Raw genomic sequence first — 14,169 nt, 5'->3', positions numbered from 1 at the left:
CACATCTTGTGGGACTGGAAGGGACTTCCCGGTGTGTCTTGCCCAGTTCCCCTGAGGTCAGCATATTCCAGGGGAGGACTCTTCAGGGCCGGTTCAGTGATGCCAACACTCCCCTTTCTCCATGAAAACCTAAAGATTGTCCAGGCAGCACCACTTTCCTGAGATGCAGCTTCAATCCGGCGCATTCTCTATGTCCAGGAAATCAGTGTCCTGGTCCCAGGCAGATACCAGTCTAGCCCTGGAAGACCCACTGCTTGTTTTGTCCTGTTTCCCATTAACCTCCAGGTCTCTAACTGGGGGTGGGGCTGGCAGAGGGCTCACTCAGGGATTAGGGCAGGGTACACAGTCCCAACATCACAGCCCTCCTCCTAGTCTTGGAATAGGCCGGGTCTGTGTATAACAGCACCACAGCCGCTCTTGAGAGTCTCCGGGTCTTTCGTTCTCAGATCAAAATGTGCGAGACCTGCCAGAACGCGGAGCACAACAAGAACATGGCGCGCAAAGTCCGGCTGGTCAAGGTGGAGTCACCCTGGGAAGTGCTGGGACTGGACGTTCACGGTAAGCATCTCTGGTGGGTCCTGGGTGACGAGCGGGCTGTTGTTGGATTGGCCGTGGGGAGGGAAAGCTGCACGAGCCCTCAGTAGCAAGGAGAGCTTGGTGATGGGGGGTGGCACTGAGTGCACCGAGAAGGAGTGACAGGCGAGCTTAGCTGCTTGCTGCATTGCCCCGATTCATGTCATTGAGAGAGTTCCTCAGCGGCTTCCATCCAAGCGTGAGGGCCCAGCACTGCCCTGGACTGGAAGCAGGGCAAGGATGTTACACTGACAGAGATCACTGAGGTTTCCCAGCTGAGGGCTATTGCAAAGTGGGCTTTGGCTTCCCCCACATAACCCTCTTTGCAGCAGTTGTTTCGTGGCATCGGGCATTTTGTAGCTTCCTCCTGCATGCGGCGTTCTGGCTGGGGACTGATCAGTGTTGATGTCTGTTCACGTAGGGCCTTTTCCAGAGACGAGCCGTAGCAACACGCATGTCCTCACCGTGACAGACCATTTCAGCAAATGGGTCGAAGCTGTCCCTCTGCAGAAGAAGGATGCCTTGTCTGTAGCAAAGGCACTGGCCACCATTTTTTACAGGTGGGGTCTTTCAGCTTGCACTTGTATTGCACACCTGCAGTCCTCTCTGATGGGAAGGTGTTGTTCTCTGACAGCCTCCAGGGGCAGATAATGACCTTTCATGCAGGAAGGAATTGCTCCTTGCCAGATACTTGTGAGGCAGCAAGGGAAAGAGAATGGCTTTCTTTTGCAGGTGGGGAAATTGAGGTGCAGAGCAGTTGCTTGAATTGCCGTGCCCCAGCCACGAGACAGGAGACCCTCCCCTCACCTCTCCTATACTGTAGGCAAATATTTTTAGAGCCTAACCTTGCTCCTGTGAAAGCTATTTGGGGAGTTTGTGACTAACTTTAGTGGAACGTGAATTTGGCACGTGAAGAGCATGAAGCCCAGGACCTGCTTTTCCCAAAGAGGTTTGTTTCTCTCAGTCTGGGTCTCATTTCCCCTTCAGCCAGGCCTGTCGGCATCCAGACAGTTTTTTAGGGCAGGCAGGCCAACTTCTCTCGGCCCTCCAAGGAAAGGGAGGTTGTGTCTGCCCTTCTCTTCACAGAAAACACTTTTAACACCTACTGACATGGGCTGAGAGGGCTGTCGTGGAGCTTTGCCTTGTCTAAATCGGGGTCTTTCCCCATCGGCTTTCTCGTCTAAGCCATTGATCCCTCTTGTGTTACTTGGAGCTTGATGAAATAAGGTCAGGGTCTGTTCTTAACTTCCTCCCTCTTTCATTCAGATTTGGAGCAGCCAAGAATATCTACTGCAGTCAGAGCTGGGACTTCTGCGATGAGGTGGGTTGTGTGCTGGCAGCCTTTATAGTCTGTATGTTGCAGGAGCCATGTAGAGCCTCAGCCATTTAGGTGGATCTTCCATAGACACCAGTAAACTCTGTCTTGTGCTGCTTCCAGTCTGCTGGGAGGATTCCCCCACTCCCTCCGTGGTTTCCACTAAAACAGGCATTTCTAAGCCCCCAGCCTACAGCCACGCTGCTGAAATATGGTGGCGTCAGTGACATCCTTCTGATGACTGTTCTGCTTCAGACTCCCTCGCTTCAGGCTGCAGCCACTGCTGTACTGTCTACCAAATGTTTTCAGCCATTTCAGTAGTACTGAAAAGATGGGGAGTTTCGGTCTGCCCCTCCATACTTCTCTTCTGCCCTGGGGTAGCTTAATTTTTGCAGCACAGGCTGGTGGGTGTATTTAGTTCCCCCCAAGGCAGTCTCCAACGCCAGAGGGCTGCGGTGGGATTCTTGTTGCCATCTTAACCTCCCTTGTTGCAATGATGTGGCCCCATGTCCTCCGCAGGTGAGCAGGCACCTGTGTGAGCGCTGGAACATCTCCCAGCTCCTCACGCCCGCGGAGCCTGCAGACTGTGCCAGCCTGGACGACCGCAGCAGCGAGCAGCTCCGCGCCTCCTTCCGTAATGTGGTGAATGAGAAGCCAAGTGACTGGGACGAGCACCTTGACCCAGTCCTCTTTGACTTCCGCACGGCCGTCAACGCTATCACCAAGTACCCGCCCTTCTTCCTGATGTTCAACAGATATGTCTGCCTGTCCTCTGAGGTAATGCCCAAGGGGTAACACATGGGTGACGGGTTATTTCTTTGTCTCAGTGCAGATTATAACCCCATCTGTTGGTTCTGCTCCCTGCCTTTCAGGTTGACTTTGTCAAGGACTCCAAAGATCAGGGGGCTGGTCCAATTAAACCCGATGGCCTCCCATCATTCACAGCAGCTGTTCAGGAGCAGCAAAATGCAGTGAAAGAGATTGTAAGTCTCATTGTGCCTTGAAGCTGGGTCTGTGGGGCAGGAGCATTTCAACACGTGCTGAGGGGAGCGGGAGAAAAGACAGGGCAAGGCTCCTCTGTGGACCAGCATCGGTACCACTCAGTACAGCTAGAATGGCGGAGGTGTTGCAGCCTGGCACATTGATGGGTTCCCAAAAAGGAGACTTCTGTGGAAGTATCGGACTACAGGAGGGTGGTATGGGGAGAGGGTCTTTTCTAGATCCAGCTGCATTCTTATGGTCATCCAGCAGCTAGCGGGGAGAGAAGGGGTCTCCTTCTCACAGCTGTCATGTGGCCTGGGGGAGATGGCTGAAACACACTGTGACTTCCTTTCTGTAACATGGCGTGTTGGGACCCAGTGCAGTGCAAGCCTGGGGCATGTGCATAAGTCACATTTGGTACGTACGAGCTGAGAGGCCAGGAGATGGAAAAGCACCTAAGACCCTAGCTCCTGCTCCTCCCACACGAGTCTTCCCAACTGAGACTCCTTTTTACCCGACACACAACCTGCGCCTAATTCTAATTTAAAGTAGGCGAGAGACTGCTCCTTGGACAGCACTGTGCATCTTCATAGCTCAGGCTCTGTAGGTGGGGGTGGAAGGGCTTTCAAGCACCTAGCCTGGCCAGCCTGGTTACCTGCACCATCTGCTTTGAAGGTGATCGCCAACATGGCTGCAGCTTACAAGCGGGAGCGGAAGAGCGTGAAAAGGAAAGCGAGGGGCCTGTCCTCGCTCAGCTTCAAAGTGGAAGATAACCTGTTTGGGAGCAGTGCCAGCACGCCACTGAAGAAGCTGAAAAAGGACGAGTTCATGTCGTTCAAAATTGAGACGGTCCTGCCACCCGAGCAGAGCATGTCTGGGGCCAAGAAACCCAGCTAAGCCCTGTGGGGCTGGTGTGAAGGCATCCCACGCACGTACTGGTAACCTTAGCATGAATTGTTTTCTTACGAGCAGGCTTGTGCCTCTGCTGCATGGAAGACTCATGTGCCAGCCTGGGATGCTTGAGGGGTGTTACAGGGTCAGTCCAGGTGTTTCTCTTTGCTCTAGGTCAGTGCCACTGCCACAGTTTCTGAATGTCCTAGCAGCACTGGATTTTTCCACACGGTGTTCCTGAGAAGTGGAGAGGCGTCTACCCCCACTTCACAGCCTGGGAGCAGGGGCAGCAAGAGACTGCAGTGTCACGCTCACATTGGAAGTCACTTCAGTAAAGTCCGTGGAGTGACCCGGGGGTAAACGAGGAGAGAATCGGATCTGTGGGATAGGTGGCAGGGCAGGAAGCTGAACCCATGTCTCTCAAGCACCGGCCCCTTGCCTCGGCCTCCAAGCTATCCTTAGACAGAGTTGCCTAGGTGGAGAGGGGTCTCAGTGGATCTGAGCAAGTAACTTTGGAGGGGGAAATTGTGTGGAGTAGACATGCTCTTTGACATGAGTTTGGAAAAGGAAGGTTCAGAAAACAAGACGGGTTTTTCTCTGACGATGCAGGCAGAGGGAAATCGGGCCATTTAGTGATAATGTCACTCTTCCTTGAAAGGGGGAGAATATTCAGACTCCCGTTCAGTCCATCTCCACATTGGCAGGAACCGTGCCAGTGCCCGCTGTCCCCTTCACTGGCCTGGGGCTAGCCATACGGAGCTGGTAGCGTGCTTAGGGCAGCACCAGGCCTTGCTCCCCCAGGCACCCTGAGAAACGTGGGTGAGTGGAAAGTAAAATGTCCTGCAGTTGCGAGCCACGCAGAGGGTGTCACAGGTAGCAGAGTCATGGGTCGTGGGCGCTGAGTTAGGTAGCAGAGCCTAATTCTGCGCTGGGAATATCAAACACTGCACCAGCTGAGTCGTGCTGTACAGAGAGGAGCCGTGTCCACGTACACATGGGAAGGCACAGATGTGGCCAGCAGCTCCTGTGCCGCTCAGTCCCGAGACACGTGCCGGTGGTTCAGACTTCGGAAAGAAATCTTACTGCATTTGCTCGTGGGTGGGCCTCGCGAAACCGGAGCCTCGCAGCTCCTTGGGGTGGAGGGTCGCTTCAGACCCCTTCGAACCAGTTCCCTGCTGTTCCACGCGGACTCCCGTTTTATACTTCTGTTTCCCGGCGTCGGGTGAAGCTCTGTAAAGAATAAAGTGTTTGGACTTTTTCTTGGCCGACTGCTCTTCATTCGTGGCAGGTGCAATCAGGGCTGCCTTGCTCGGGCTCCGCGATGCCTCGAATTGGGGTTTGGTGTGGGGGGAGGAAAGCTGCTGCCTGGGGAGCGCTGCCTGGAAATCCCTCCAGAGCTGAGACGTGGGTGGGAGAGGAGGGTCTCCCCATGCCCTGACCTTGCCCTGGGGGGCACAGCCAACTTGCAGGGGGGGGGGTGACGGAGCAGCCGGGGTGGGTGCAGTGGCGTGGCTGTACCCCACTTTTTGGACTGGACGGCACTGTGAGAGCTCTCGGAGGGGATTTGCATTTGTTTTAGGACATTAAAAGGTCCCCAGCGGCCCCCGCAGCCTGGTCTCTCTGGGCTGGTGGGGCACAAGAGGCTGGGAGCCAGGGGGTGCGGCCACCTTGCTGCTCCTGCACCCCGCCCTGGGAGATCCCAGATTGCCCCGGTGAGCTGGGACGGGGTCTGGCACCGGGCGGCCTCCCTCGTCCCCAGGCGAGGCCCTGGCGCCTCTGGCAAGGGCAGCAGAGCCAGGGTTTGGCCACTTTCCCCGTGCAGGGGTTTGAGTGCCCTTCTCCCACCATCCACCCACGTGCCAGGCTCAGGTGGGCAGTGGGCGGCCTGGCTGGCGGGGACCAGGGATGCCCGTGCCCTTGGGGGCAGCTACGCCCCCTCCCCTGGCATGGAGCAGCTTCACCTGTGTGGGGAAGCCCCTTGCTCTGCCCCACGGGCTAACCCGGGCCAAACTGTGTCTGGACGCTCCAGCCTGGGGTACCCCCCAGGCCTGGCTGCAGCTGGGGGGCGTGGCCAGTGATGTCACCTGGGCAGGCCCCGCCCACTTCCGACCTTGTCCCAGGGATTCTGCTGGCTGGGCAGGTCCTGCTGGTGCTGGGCTGCAGGTAAGCACCTTGCCCCCTGCCTGGGGCAGCCCCTGCAGCTGCTGCACCCCCCACCGGGCCTGGGGTTGGGGGCATGGTCTCCCCCCGGCCCCTGCCTGCATTGGGGTCGGGGCAGGATGGCTGCAAAGGGGGGGCGCTGGCACACGCAGCTCTGGCCTGGCGGTGCCGGCACCAGCTGCAAGCAGAGCACCCCCGCCGGCGTCAGCTGTGGGCACAGGATCCTGGAGCCGTTCTGGCAGGCGGGGCCGCGGCGGGGAGGGCTTGCAGGGGCGGAGGACGACGCGGCAGCCAGACCCTCTCTGGGGGGGGCTGCAGCCTGGTGCGCTCGAGGCAGGCGTGCGCCAGGGTCTGCTCCGACGCAGAAGGGGCAGGGCTCGGCGAGTCCGTCCTGTGCCCGCGCTGGCGGCTCTGCGCAGAAGCTGCCGGCCCAGAGCCCCCGGTCTGGGGGGCACCCTCCAAGGCACAGGATCGAGCTGTTGATTTTATCCGCTTGCTCTGTTGTGCCTAGGCAAGATCAAACGGCCTCCTAGCGATCGTGAGGTCTGCTGCCGGGAGCAGCCGGCACAGCTTCTTTCCTCTCCGCTGCTTGGTTGTTCATCAGGACTGACCGAGCGGCAAGGCTGCCCAGGATGGAGTCTGGGCTACGGATGAGCTGCCGGGAGTTTGAGCTGCGTGGTTTGTCTCTGCTTCAAACCAGGCACAGGGCTGGGACCGAACGTCCCCGCCGTGCGATGGTGGGTGCGGAGGGTCGCGAGCCAATGCCTCCAGTGGTCCCGGGACGCTTTGCACTCGTTGGCACCGCAACCGGCAGCTGCAGAGAGGCTGAAGATCACGGGCCTTTGCATGTCGTGTTCTCATCCCTGGGCACGGGTCGGGCAGGATCGGGGGGTCTCACACGGCTGCTTGGTGACAGGGCTGTGCATCCACCACCCTACACGCGCTAGAAGTCACTTGATGCATTATTTTTTTTTAATTGTCTCCAGGACATGGTGACATGAACCCCCAAAAGCCCGGCAATAGACAGGTCAGTGCCGGGAATATGTAGGAAGAACTGGGCGGCCGTAGATTCACAGATGTAGGGTCGGAAGGGACCTCAACAGATCATCGAGTCCGACCCCCTGCCACGGGCAGGAAAGACAACCCCAGCCAGATGCCCATCCAGCCTTCTCTTAAAGACCCCCAAGGCAGGGAGAGCACCACCTCCCTTGGGAGCCCATGGGGCTTGTCCTGTAAGGCCCTAGCCATCCTCTGGACCCTCGAGTCTATCAACATCCTTCTCGAAGTACGGCGCCCAAAACTGGACGCCGTACTCCAACCGCGGTCTGACCAATGCCACGCAGAGGGGACGTATCACCTCCTTGGATCTGTTTGTCACGCATCTACTGATGCCTGATCAAGTGCTTTGCTGATGATTTCGTCACGCTGTGTTCATCTTGGAGTCCACTGTGACTCCGAGATCCCTTTCCACTGCTGTTCCCAGCCAGTAGGCGTGCTGGGTATTTCACCTGCACACGTCCTTGTTGTCCAGCATCCTGTTGTATCCTGCCCACTTTTCTAACCCGTCCAGGGCTACCCGCAGCCGTCCCCTGCCCTCCGAAGTGTGCACTTCACCCCACAGTTTAGTATTGCCCGCAAACTTGGACAGAGCACGCTTCACGCCCGCATCCAAGTCGCCGATGAAGGTATTGAAGAGTACAGCTGGTTTGCATTTCTATAAATATGCACTGAGGACAGCTATCGCAGCTCTAATGGCCGAGGAACCGTCCTTCGCAGTTGTTCCTGCCACCCGCAGTCGCTGCTTTCTGCACCGAAGAGTCGATGCGGGAGAGTGCGCCGTCAGTCCAGTCCCGGTCTGACGGGAAGCAAGGCCACAGGCGCTTCCCCGTTCTGACCCGAGCCCTTTGGCTGCGGCGGCCGTTCCCTCCTCCAGCGGGTCTGCCACGAAGCAGCCGCGCGGCTGCTGCCGGCGGTTGCTTCGTTCTGCGTCCTTCTTCCAGCCAGGCCTTCGCTTGCTTGCTTTACCTGCCTCCGTGCCCTTGGCTCTGTCTCCTGGCGTCCCTGGAGCCATTTGGAGGTACCAGGCTGATTTCCACATATGCGGTGGATGTTGCAATTGGCCTTCCCCTGCCCCTGCCCCGGGAGCGGTGAGATTCCCCATAAAGAAATGAGGACGCCTGCTTTCCGAGCAGTTCCTACGTGTCGGCAAGCTGGCGGCACCATTGCACCCACCGCGGCTCCATTGCAAGGCCCCTTCCCTAATAGCGGGCAGGTTTTTCTGGGGCGTGTTGCACCCGGAAGAGTCTGGTGCGTGGCAAAGGCCGCGAGGCTGGAGGGTGCAGCGGGGCTGACAGTGGAAGAGCTGTGGGGTCCTGCGATGGGTTGGGATGGAGGGAAAGTGGCTTGCGCTGGGGGCATTCAGCTGAACGTGCTCCTCCTTGCGGACGAGGATCTCGCGGCGGGTGAAACAGGGAAGCACTGGGCTTGTTTCTGCCCCGGGGTGAGTCCAGGGCAGATCGAATGCACGAGGGAGGGCTTTTCGAAGGTGCAAAGGACAGCGGTTTTGTCCTGCCCAGGCTGCCCACGCTGGCGTAGGTAGAGCAGGATAATGATGCAGCTCTCGCCGTGCAGGCCAGGTTCCCCGTGCAGACCAGCCCTTGGAGAACTGGCTCATAAATAATAGATGGCCGCGGCAAACCTCGATGGTGGCTGAAGCCTCGGATCCGAAGGTCATGCCTGTGCTGCGGGGATGGCGCAGATCCCAGCCTGCCTCTGACTGGCAGGGAGGTTTGCCCCAGTCTCCTTGGCCCCAGGAAGGCTGCGTTTCCACGACCAGGCTTTGTGCTTGTCCTACTTCCTCTCGAGGGGATATCAGGGAGCGGGCTCTCTGGGGACCCAGCCCCGGAGGGAGTTTTCCCATTACAAGGGGCAAATGCGTGGGTCCCTGAGGGCATGGTCCCTCCGTCCCCAGCGGCTGCCTCATCGACACCAGGTTTTCTCATGTTCCTAAGGAGCTTGTGGGCTTGGTTTTTCCAAACGGCACGAGCTCAACTTCCCTGGCACTAACTGGCCATGAAGATCGTCTCGCTGAAGGTGCTGCCGCTGCCTGGCGCCAGCCCGGCGGTGCCCGTTACCTGCAGCCACTGGCGTGCTCGTTCTAGCACAGCTTGCTTGGATAAATGCACCTCGGCACCTAAAATCCCTCCCCGGGCCCTGCTTCCCGTCCACCTCTCTCCTTTCTTGGGGTTTGAACTTTGGGTTTCTCGGTGTCGTGGCAGGGAAATCTCTTCCCCCCCTTCCAGTTGTGAGTCACAGAAGAGTGACCTATTTGAGCATCGTCTTGGGTATATGCACAGTGTTGGAAGGACCCTGGCGCGAGCTTCTCCCGGACTGCAGAGCCTGAAATGCTGCTTCTGCATTCGGTTATTTGAAATCTTGCGTTTCAGGCGCCGGGCGGCTGCTTGCTGCGTGAAAAGGGCCGGGAGGACAGGCTGGCTGCGCGCGGGGCTGGGGCTCTTCATAACCTCCCCCTTGCTCTAAAGGGGTTGAGCTGTGTTGCAGAAATACCAGCTTTGTCTGGAAGGAGTGTATATATATATATATTTTTACTAGCAGCTTTTGCACAATGTGTTGGGCTGTTTTGGGGTTTTTAGGCCAAAATAAAAGCAGAAGTTTGTTGCTTTTTATAGATCAGTATTTTTGTCCTCCTGGGCCGGGCACCTTTCTCCTTCATCTGAGGAGGTCGCAGACCTGGCTGGGCGATGCTGTCTGTCCTTGCCGTAAACTAGCAGGCCTCGCACGCTGGTGCCGGGGTAGCCCAAGTGCTGGGTGCTGCGCAGGTGTTAAGTGCAAACAAGGACCCCGTGCGGAGGTCTCTCTCGATGATTGATGGCTCCCAGGGCTGCTCCCCGTGACAGCGACTGCGTGTCCAGCCCTTGAAGCCAAACTAGCCGCTGAATTCTCTGCAGGAGGTAAAAAAGGTGGCAGTAATGCTACCGCCGCGTGCCAGGCTGCTGCAGGGTTTAGCTGCAAGGCGACATGCCAGTGAATGGTCTGACCGGCAATCCTTGCACAGCGCAGCAGTGTGGACAGGCCAAGACGTAGGGAGCGGTGACAGCGTAGGCTGCGTCGAGCCTAGGACTCGGACAGGACCACAGGCTCGTCTGTGTCCAAAAGTCCCTTCAACCCCCCCTCCAAAACCTCCCTTTTATATTTCAGCCTCCTCTTTGCTCTCCAGATGCCTGAGACTGACGGGCCCTGCGGTCCCCGGCGTGGATGCTCCGAGATGAGGCTGCGCGCTCTCGGCCCCGGCAGCTACCTTTGGCTGCCAGGTCTGAAAAATGAAGCTGTGTCCAGGAATTAAACTTCCTTCTCCCCACCGGCAGCAAGGAAGAGGTTTCCCAGCGGCGTCTCAGTTCTCCACCCGCCCTCCCTCGCGCTCTCGTTCGGTGAAGTGAAGAGCGCAGGTGTCCTCAAGCCGCCCGTTACCTTTAATTTCTTAATCTTTGAGGTGATAAAATTGGCACCATCGACATCTGTGACCTTTTCTGGCCCTTTGTTGGCTGAACGCGCCAAGGTTATTATTATTCAAGTGGCTTTGGGGATACATGGGGGTGCGGGACTCAGCTTTCGGGGCTCAGTTTACCCAGCTGAGGGTGTTTTATGGCGTCGGCACAGGCTGGGCTGCACTCTCACGCCGTTCAAGTCCCTCTCGGTGGTGCGAGCTGGAGTATCTGTCGCAGGCTTTATGGGGAGGCACCTTCATCCCAGATAGTGTCTAGAATACCGCCCCGTGGCATCCATAATCCCCGTCCCTTTGTTTTGCACGAACGACGCTGCTAAAAAAGCAAAGAAAAGAAGGCGGCAAGAAGCAACTGGTTGTGCTCAGGCTTGTTGCTTGACTCCTTGTCGCCCTGGCTCGGGGGCTGTTTGAGAGCGTGGGCACCTGGGCTGAGAGGGCACATAGCCAGCCTGCCTTGAAACCTCCTGGGCTAACTTGTTTCCAGCCCAACACTGGCCTCCAGCGGCTGTCGCTGCACAGCGCTGGCGCTCTCGGCAGAGTAACTCATCCTCCTGGGACCGGTGCCGAGGGCCGGGAGAGGATGGGTTGCGGTAGGAAGCCGTCCCCACAGTGGCAGACAAAGACTGTGAAGGGAGGAGACTGCTGCCAATTTCCCCCCTTGCAAATCTACGAACTATTTGCAAGGTTTGGCACGGAAAAAATCCCCCCCAGCCAGGCCCACCCGGGCACGTAATGGGGAGCTGTGCGGCTTTCCGCATCACTGGCTGCTCCGGGGGAGACCGCTCAGGTCACGCGGGAGGTTTTCTTTCTTAGGAGACCCTTTGAGCTCTGGCTTCAGGAGCTCATTTGCTTTTGGGGGAAGCAGATGTCTGCCTGGATGCCAGCATCTCCTGCCCGTTTTAACGGGCTGGATAATGAACACGTGAAACACGAGGAGGGAGCGAACAGGGAAACCGGCTGCTTTCTGATGTTCGTTGTGAAGGGGGAAAGAGCGAACAGACGGCGTTCGTAGGGAATAGCCCGGCAACTCTTCAGATCTGGGCTGGTTTGAATCTGATGAGCAGGAAGGAGCTGGGAAAGGACCGTGTGTGTGTTAGCGGCCCCTGATGGGAGGGACAAAGACCCTGGCTCTCCTTTTGTAAAGCACTTTGAGATGAAAAGCGTTAGGTCTCAGCGGTGTTCGGTAGTCGAAATGCCAGGACGTGCCGTTCCCCCTGCCTGCCCTTGGTTCGATGCTCCCCGGGATCGGCCAAGGCTGCTCAGCCTCTTCTCTCTCCGTTGATTTTGCTCTTCTTCCATAACCGGGTCCAGGTAACTGGTGGCCCACGCTTGGGATCTGGGATCCATCCACCCCTTGGGGATCTAACCGCCCTTCCCGAGACAGAGGCAAAGAGGTGGAAAGCCCTTCCCGAGCCACTTTGAAGAGCTCTTCCCGAAGAGCCTGGGGGTGGCACGCCTGTACCTGCTGCCGGCTGCTTGGCTGTGGCCATCCAAGAACACGGCTCAGCAGCCGGACGAGGCGCTGGGAGGGATGCGTGCGCTGCCCGGCGCCCGTCCCCCGCCGACCCGTGGGCTGCGGTGCGGGCAGCGTCCGGCGGGGTTCAGAAGCAGCAGGTTCAACATCCTGGTCCTGGGGTTTCCCGAGCCGGTCGTGAACTCCTCGGGCCGACGGTCGCTGACAAAGCGTCGTTACGCTCCGGGTCTCGTGCGGATAATGCCAGGCGGTGCATCCGGGGCGTGGGGTCAGCAGGATGGGGCTGCTCCCATGCACGTCCCCGGGGCGGTTGCTGGGGAGGGGGAGAAGCCAGTTGGCTTCTAACAGACCCACGGGTAGACGCTTCTCCGCACCCCCGGCGTCGGCCGACCAGCCTGCCGAGGGGCCCCGGCGCTCCCATCCCCTTCCTTTTCCCTCCTAGGAAAGACGGAGATGGCCGCCGCGCCCTCGAGCTAGGGGGCCCTCCCCACGTTTCTCTGCCCCCAGCGCCGCTCTGCCCCACCCAAGGCGAAGGGGAAGATGAGAGCGCGGACGGCCGTCGCCAGCACCCTCGCGTTCAGCGGCGTGGACGTGGCAGTGACCACGCTGCTGTACCTGCAGGGCCCGAGCAGCAAGGACGTCCTCCAGGACCTGAGGAGCTTCAATGTCTTCAACTCCACGTTGGACGTGTGGGGGGGCTGCCTGTACAGGACCTGCGCGCTGCTTGGAGCTGCCATCGGGGTCGCCAAGAACGCGACCCACGGCCCCCGGCGCCTGAAGGCCTCCCAGACCTGCATCCTCCTCGTCTGCCTGCTCATGGGCATCTATGCCATGGTCAAGCTGCTGCTCTACTCAGAGGTCAGGAGGACCGTGAAGGACCCGTGGTTTTGGAGCTTGTTCGCGTGGACGTACGTGTCGCTGGCGGGCACGTTCTGCCAGTGGCAGCTGCTGGCCTCTGTCACCTCCTCCAGCGAGACGCGGGGGGTCAGTCCGGAGCCCAGGGCAGAAACAGAGGAGGTGTGTGACCCCGGCTCCGCGCCCCCTCAGCAAAGGAGGGACGAGGTGTCGGGCGCCACTATCCACAAGCTGCTGTCCTACACCAAACCGGACGCCATCTTCCTGGTCATCGCTGCCTTCTTCCTCCTCGTCGCCGCTTTGGGTGAGCGAGCGCTGTTTTAAAGCCATTGTGTAAAATCAGATGTCCTTCTCTGGCTGAGCAAGCGGCTCGCTAGTCTGGCACAAGGGGAAGGAGGGTTCGGTCCCACCTTGCTCCTCGCCGGTGATGGTGTTTGCGTCTTCCCTGCCCTTTGCTTGCTTCGAGGGTGGGAGTGGGGCCATCTCTGCTACTCTGGGGGCCGCTGTTCTCGGTCTTGCTCAGCACTGCCGTGCTTGTGTCTCGGCCTCCGCAGAGGAAGGGCCTACGGCAGGCTCAGCCTCGCCCGCAGACAATAAGTGAAACATTGGCCTTCATAAAACCTCCCCATGTTGTTCTGTTCAGCAGGAAAGTTCAAGAGACTTTGAATCTTTCAGGAAACCAGAGCCCGAACCCGCTCCCCATCGGGTCCGTGACAACGCTCCCATTTCCTTGGCCCCCCTGGGCCAAGTGGTGCAAGCAAGCAGCATCAGTGGCAGTGTTCCCCCGAAGCCACGCGGCGTGCACGGCCGCGCAGGCGTGCTCGTGCCGCGGTGCCAGGTGCCCCGCATGGCCTCAGACGCCGCATGGCTTAGAGGGAGCACTGATCGGTGGTGAAAAGCCTGCTCGAGCCTGCACTAATCTCAGGTGTTAGCGGCTCAGATGACTACGGGCCTTCAAAAGGCTTATTCTTTTTGGAAACGAATGAACCTCTGCTGCTATATCTTCCTCCCGCCCGAACCAGTCTGCATCTCAAACCTTGCATGTTACTCTAATTCTCCTTGTCTTCTGCCTTTCCAAACAGGAGAAACCTTCCTTCCATATTACACAGGTTTGGCCATTGACGGCATAGTCATCCAGAAGAGCATGGACCAGTTTTCCACCGCGGTGATGATTATGTCTCTGCTCGCCATAGGAAGGTAACTGCGGCAGATTATTTGTGCTGTGCTTGTGTGACGTTTCTTGTGTTTCCAGTGCTGTCAAGACTGGGTGAGTGTTTTATGAAGTGTTTGGCCTTGTGGCATTGCTCTCTGTTGCTAATGGCCATTCTCAAGCACAAAGGTGCAATTCCCTGCCCCGACTGTGTCATTCTGAGTGGCGGTTATGGTTAGTGGAGGGAT

General features: G+C 58.4%; 1 protein-coding gene across 2 annotated transcripts in view; it reads left to right on the top strand.

Moving 5' to 3' along the window:
• Nucleotides 1-5,885: 5,885 nt before the first annotated feature.
• Nucleotides 5,886-14,169, top strand: part of ABCB9 (ATP binding cassette subfamily B member 9) — a 31,524-nt gene continuing 23,240 nt past the window's right edge. For both annotated transcript variants that reach the window (XM_019538860.1, XM_019538861.1), the window contains exons 1-3: nt 5,886-5,923; nt 12,359-13,075; nt 13,854-13,968. In XM_019538860.1, coding sequence (XP_019394405.1) covers nt 12,457-13,075; nt 13,854-13,968 — 734 coding nt within the window. In that variant the 5' untranslated portion in view covers nt 5,886-5,923; nt 12,359-12,456. The remainder of the gene's footprint in view (nt 5,924-12,358; nt 13,076-13,853; nt 13,969-14,169) is intronic.

The sequence above is a fragment of the Crocodylus porosus genome, unplaced genomic scaffold (genome assembly GCF_001723895.1).
Source record: "Crocodylus porosus isolate Cpor-Errol unplaced genomic scaffold, CroPor_comp1, whole genome shotgun sequence".
Lineage (NCBI taxonomy): Eukaryota > Metazoa > Chordata > Crocodylia > Crocodylidae > Crocodylus > Crocodylus porosus.
This window is presented reverse-complemented; position numbering and strand designations above follow the sequence as displayed.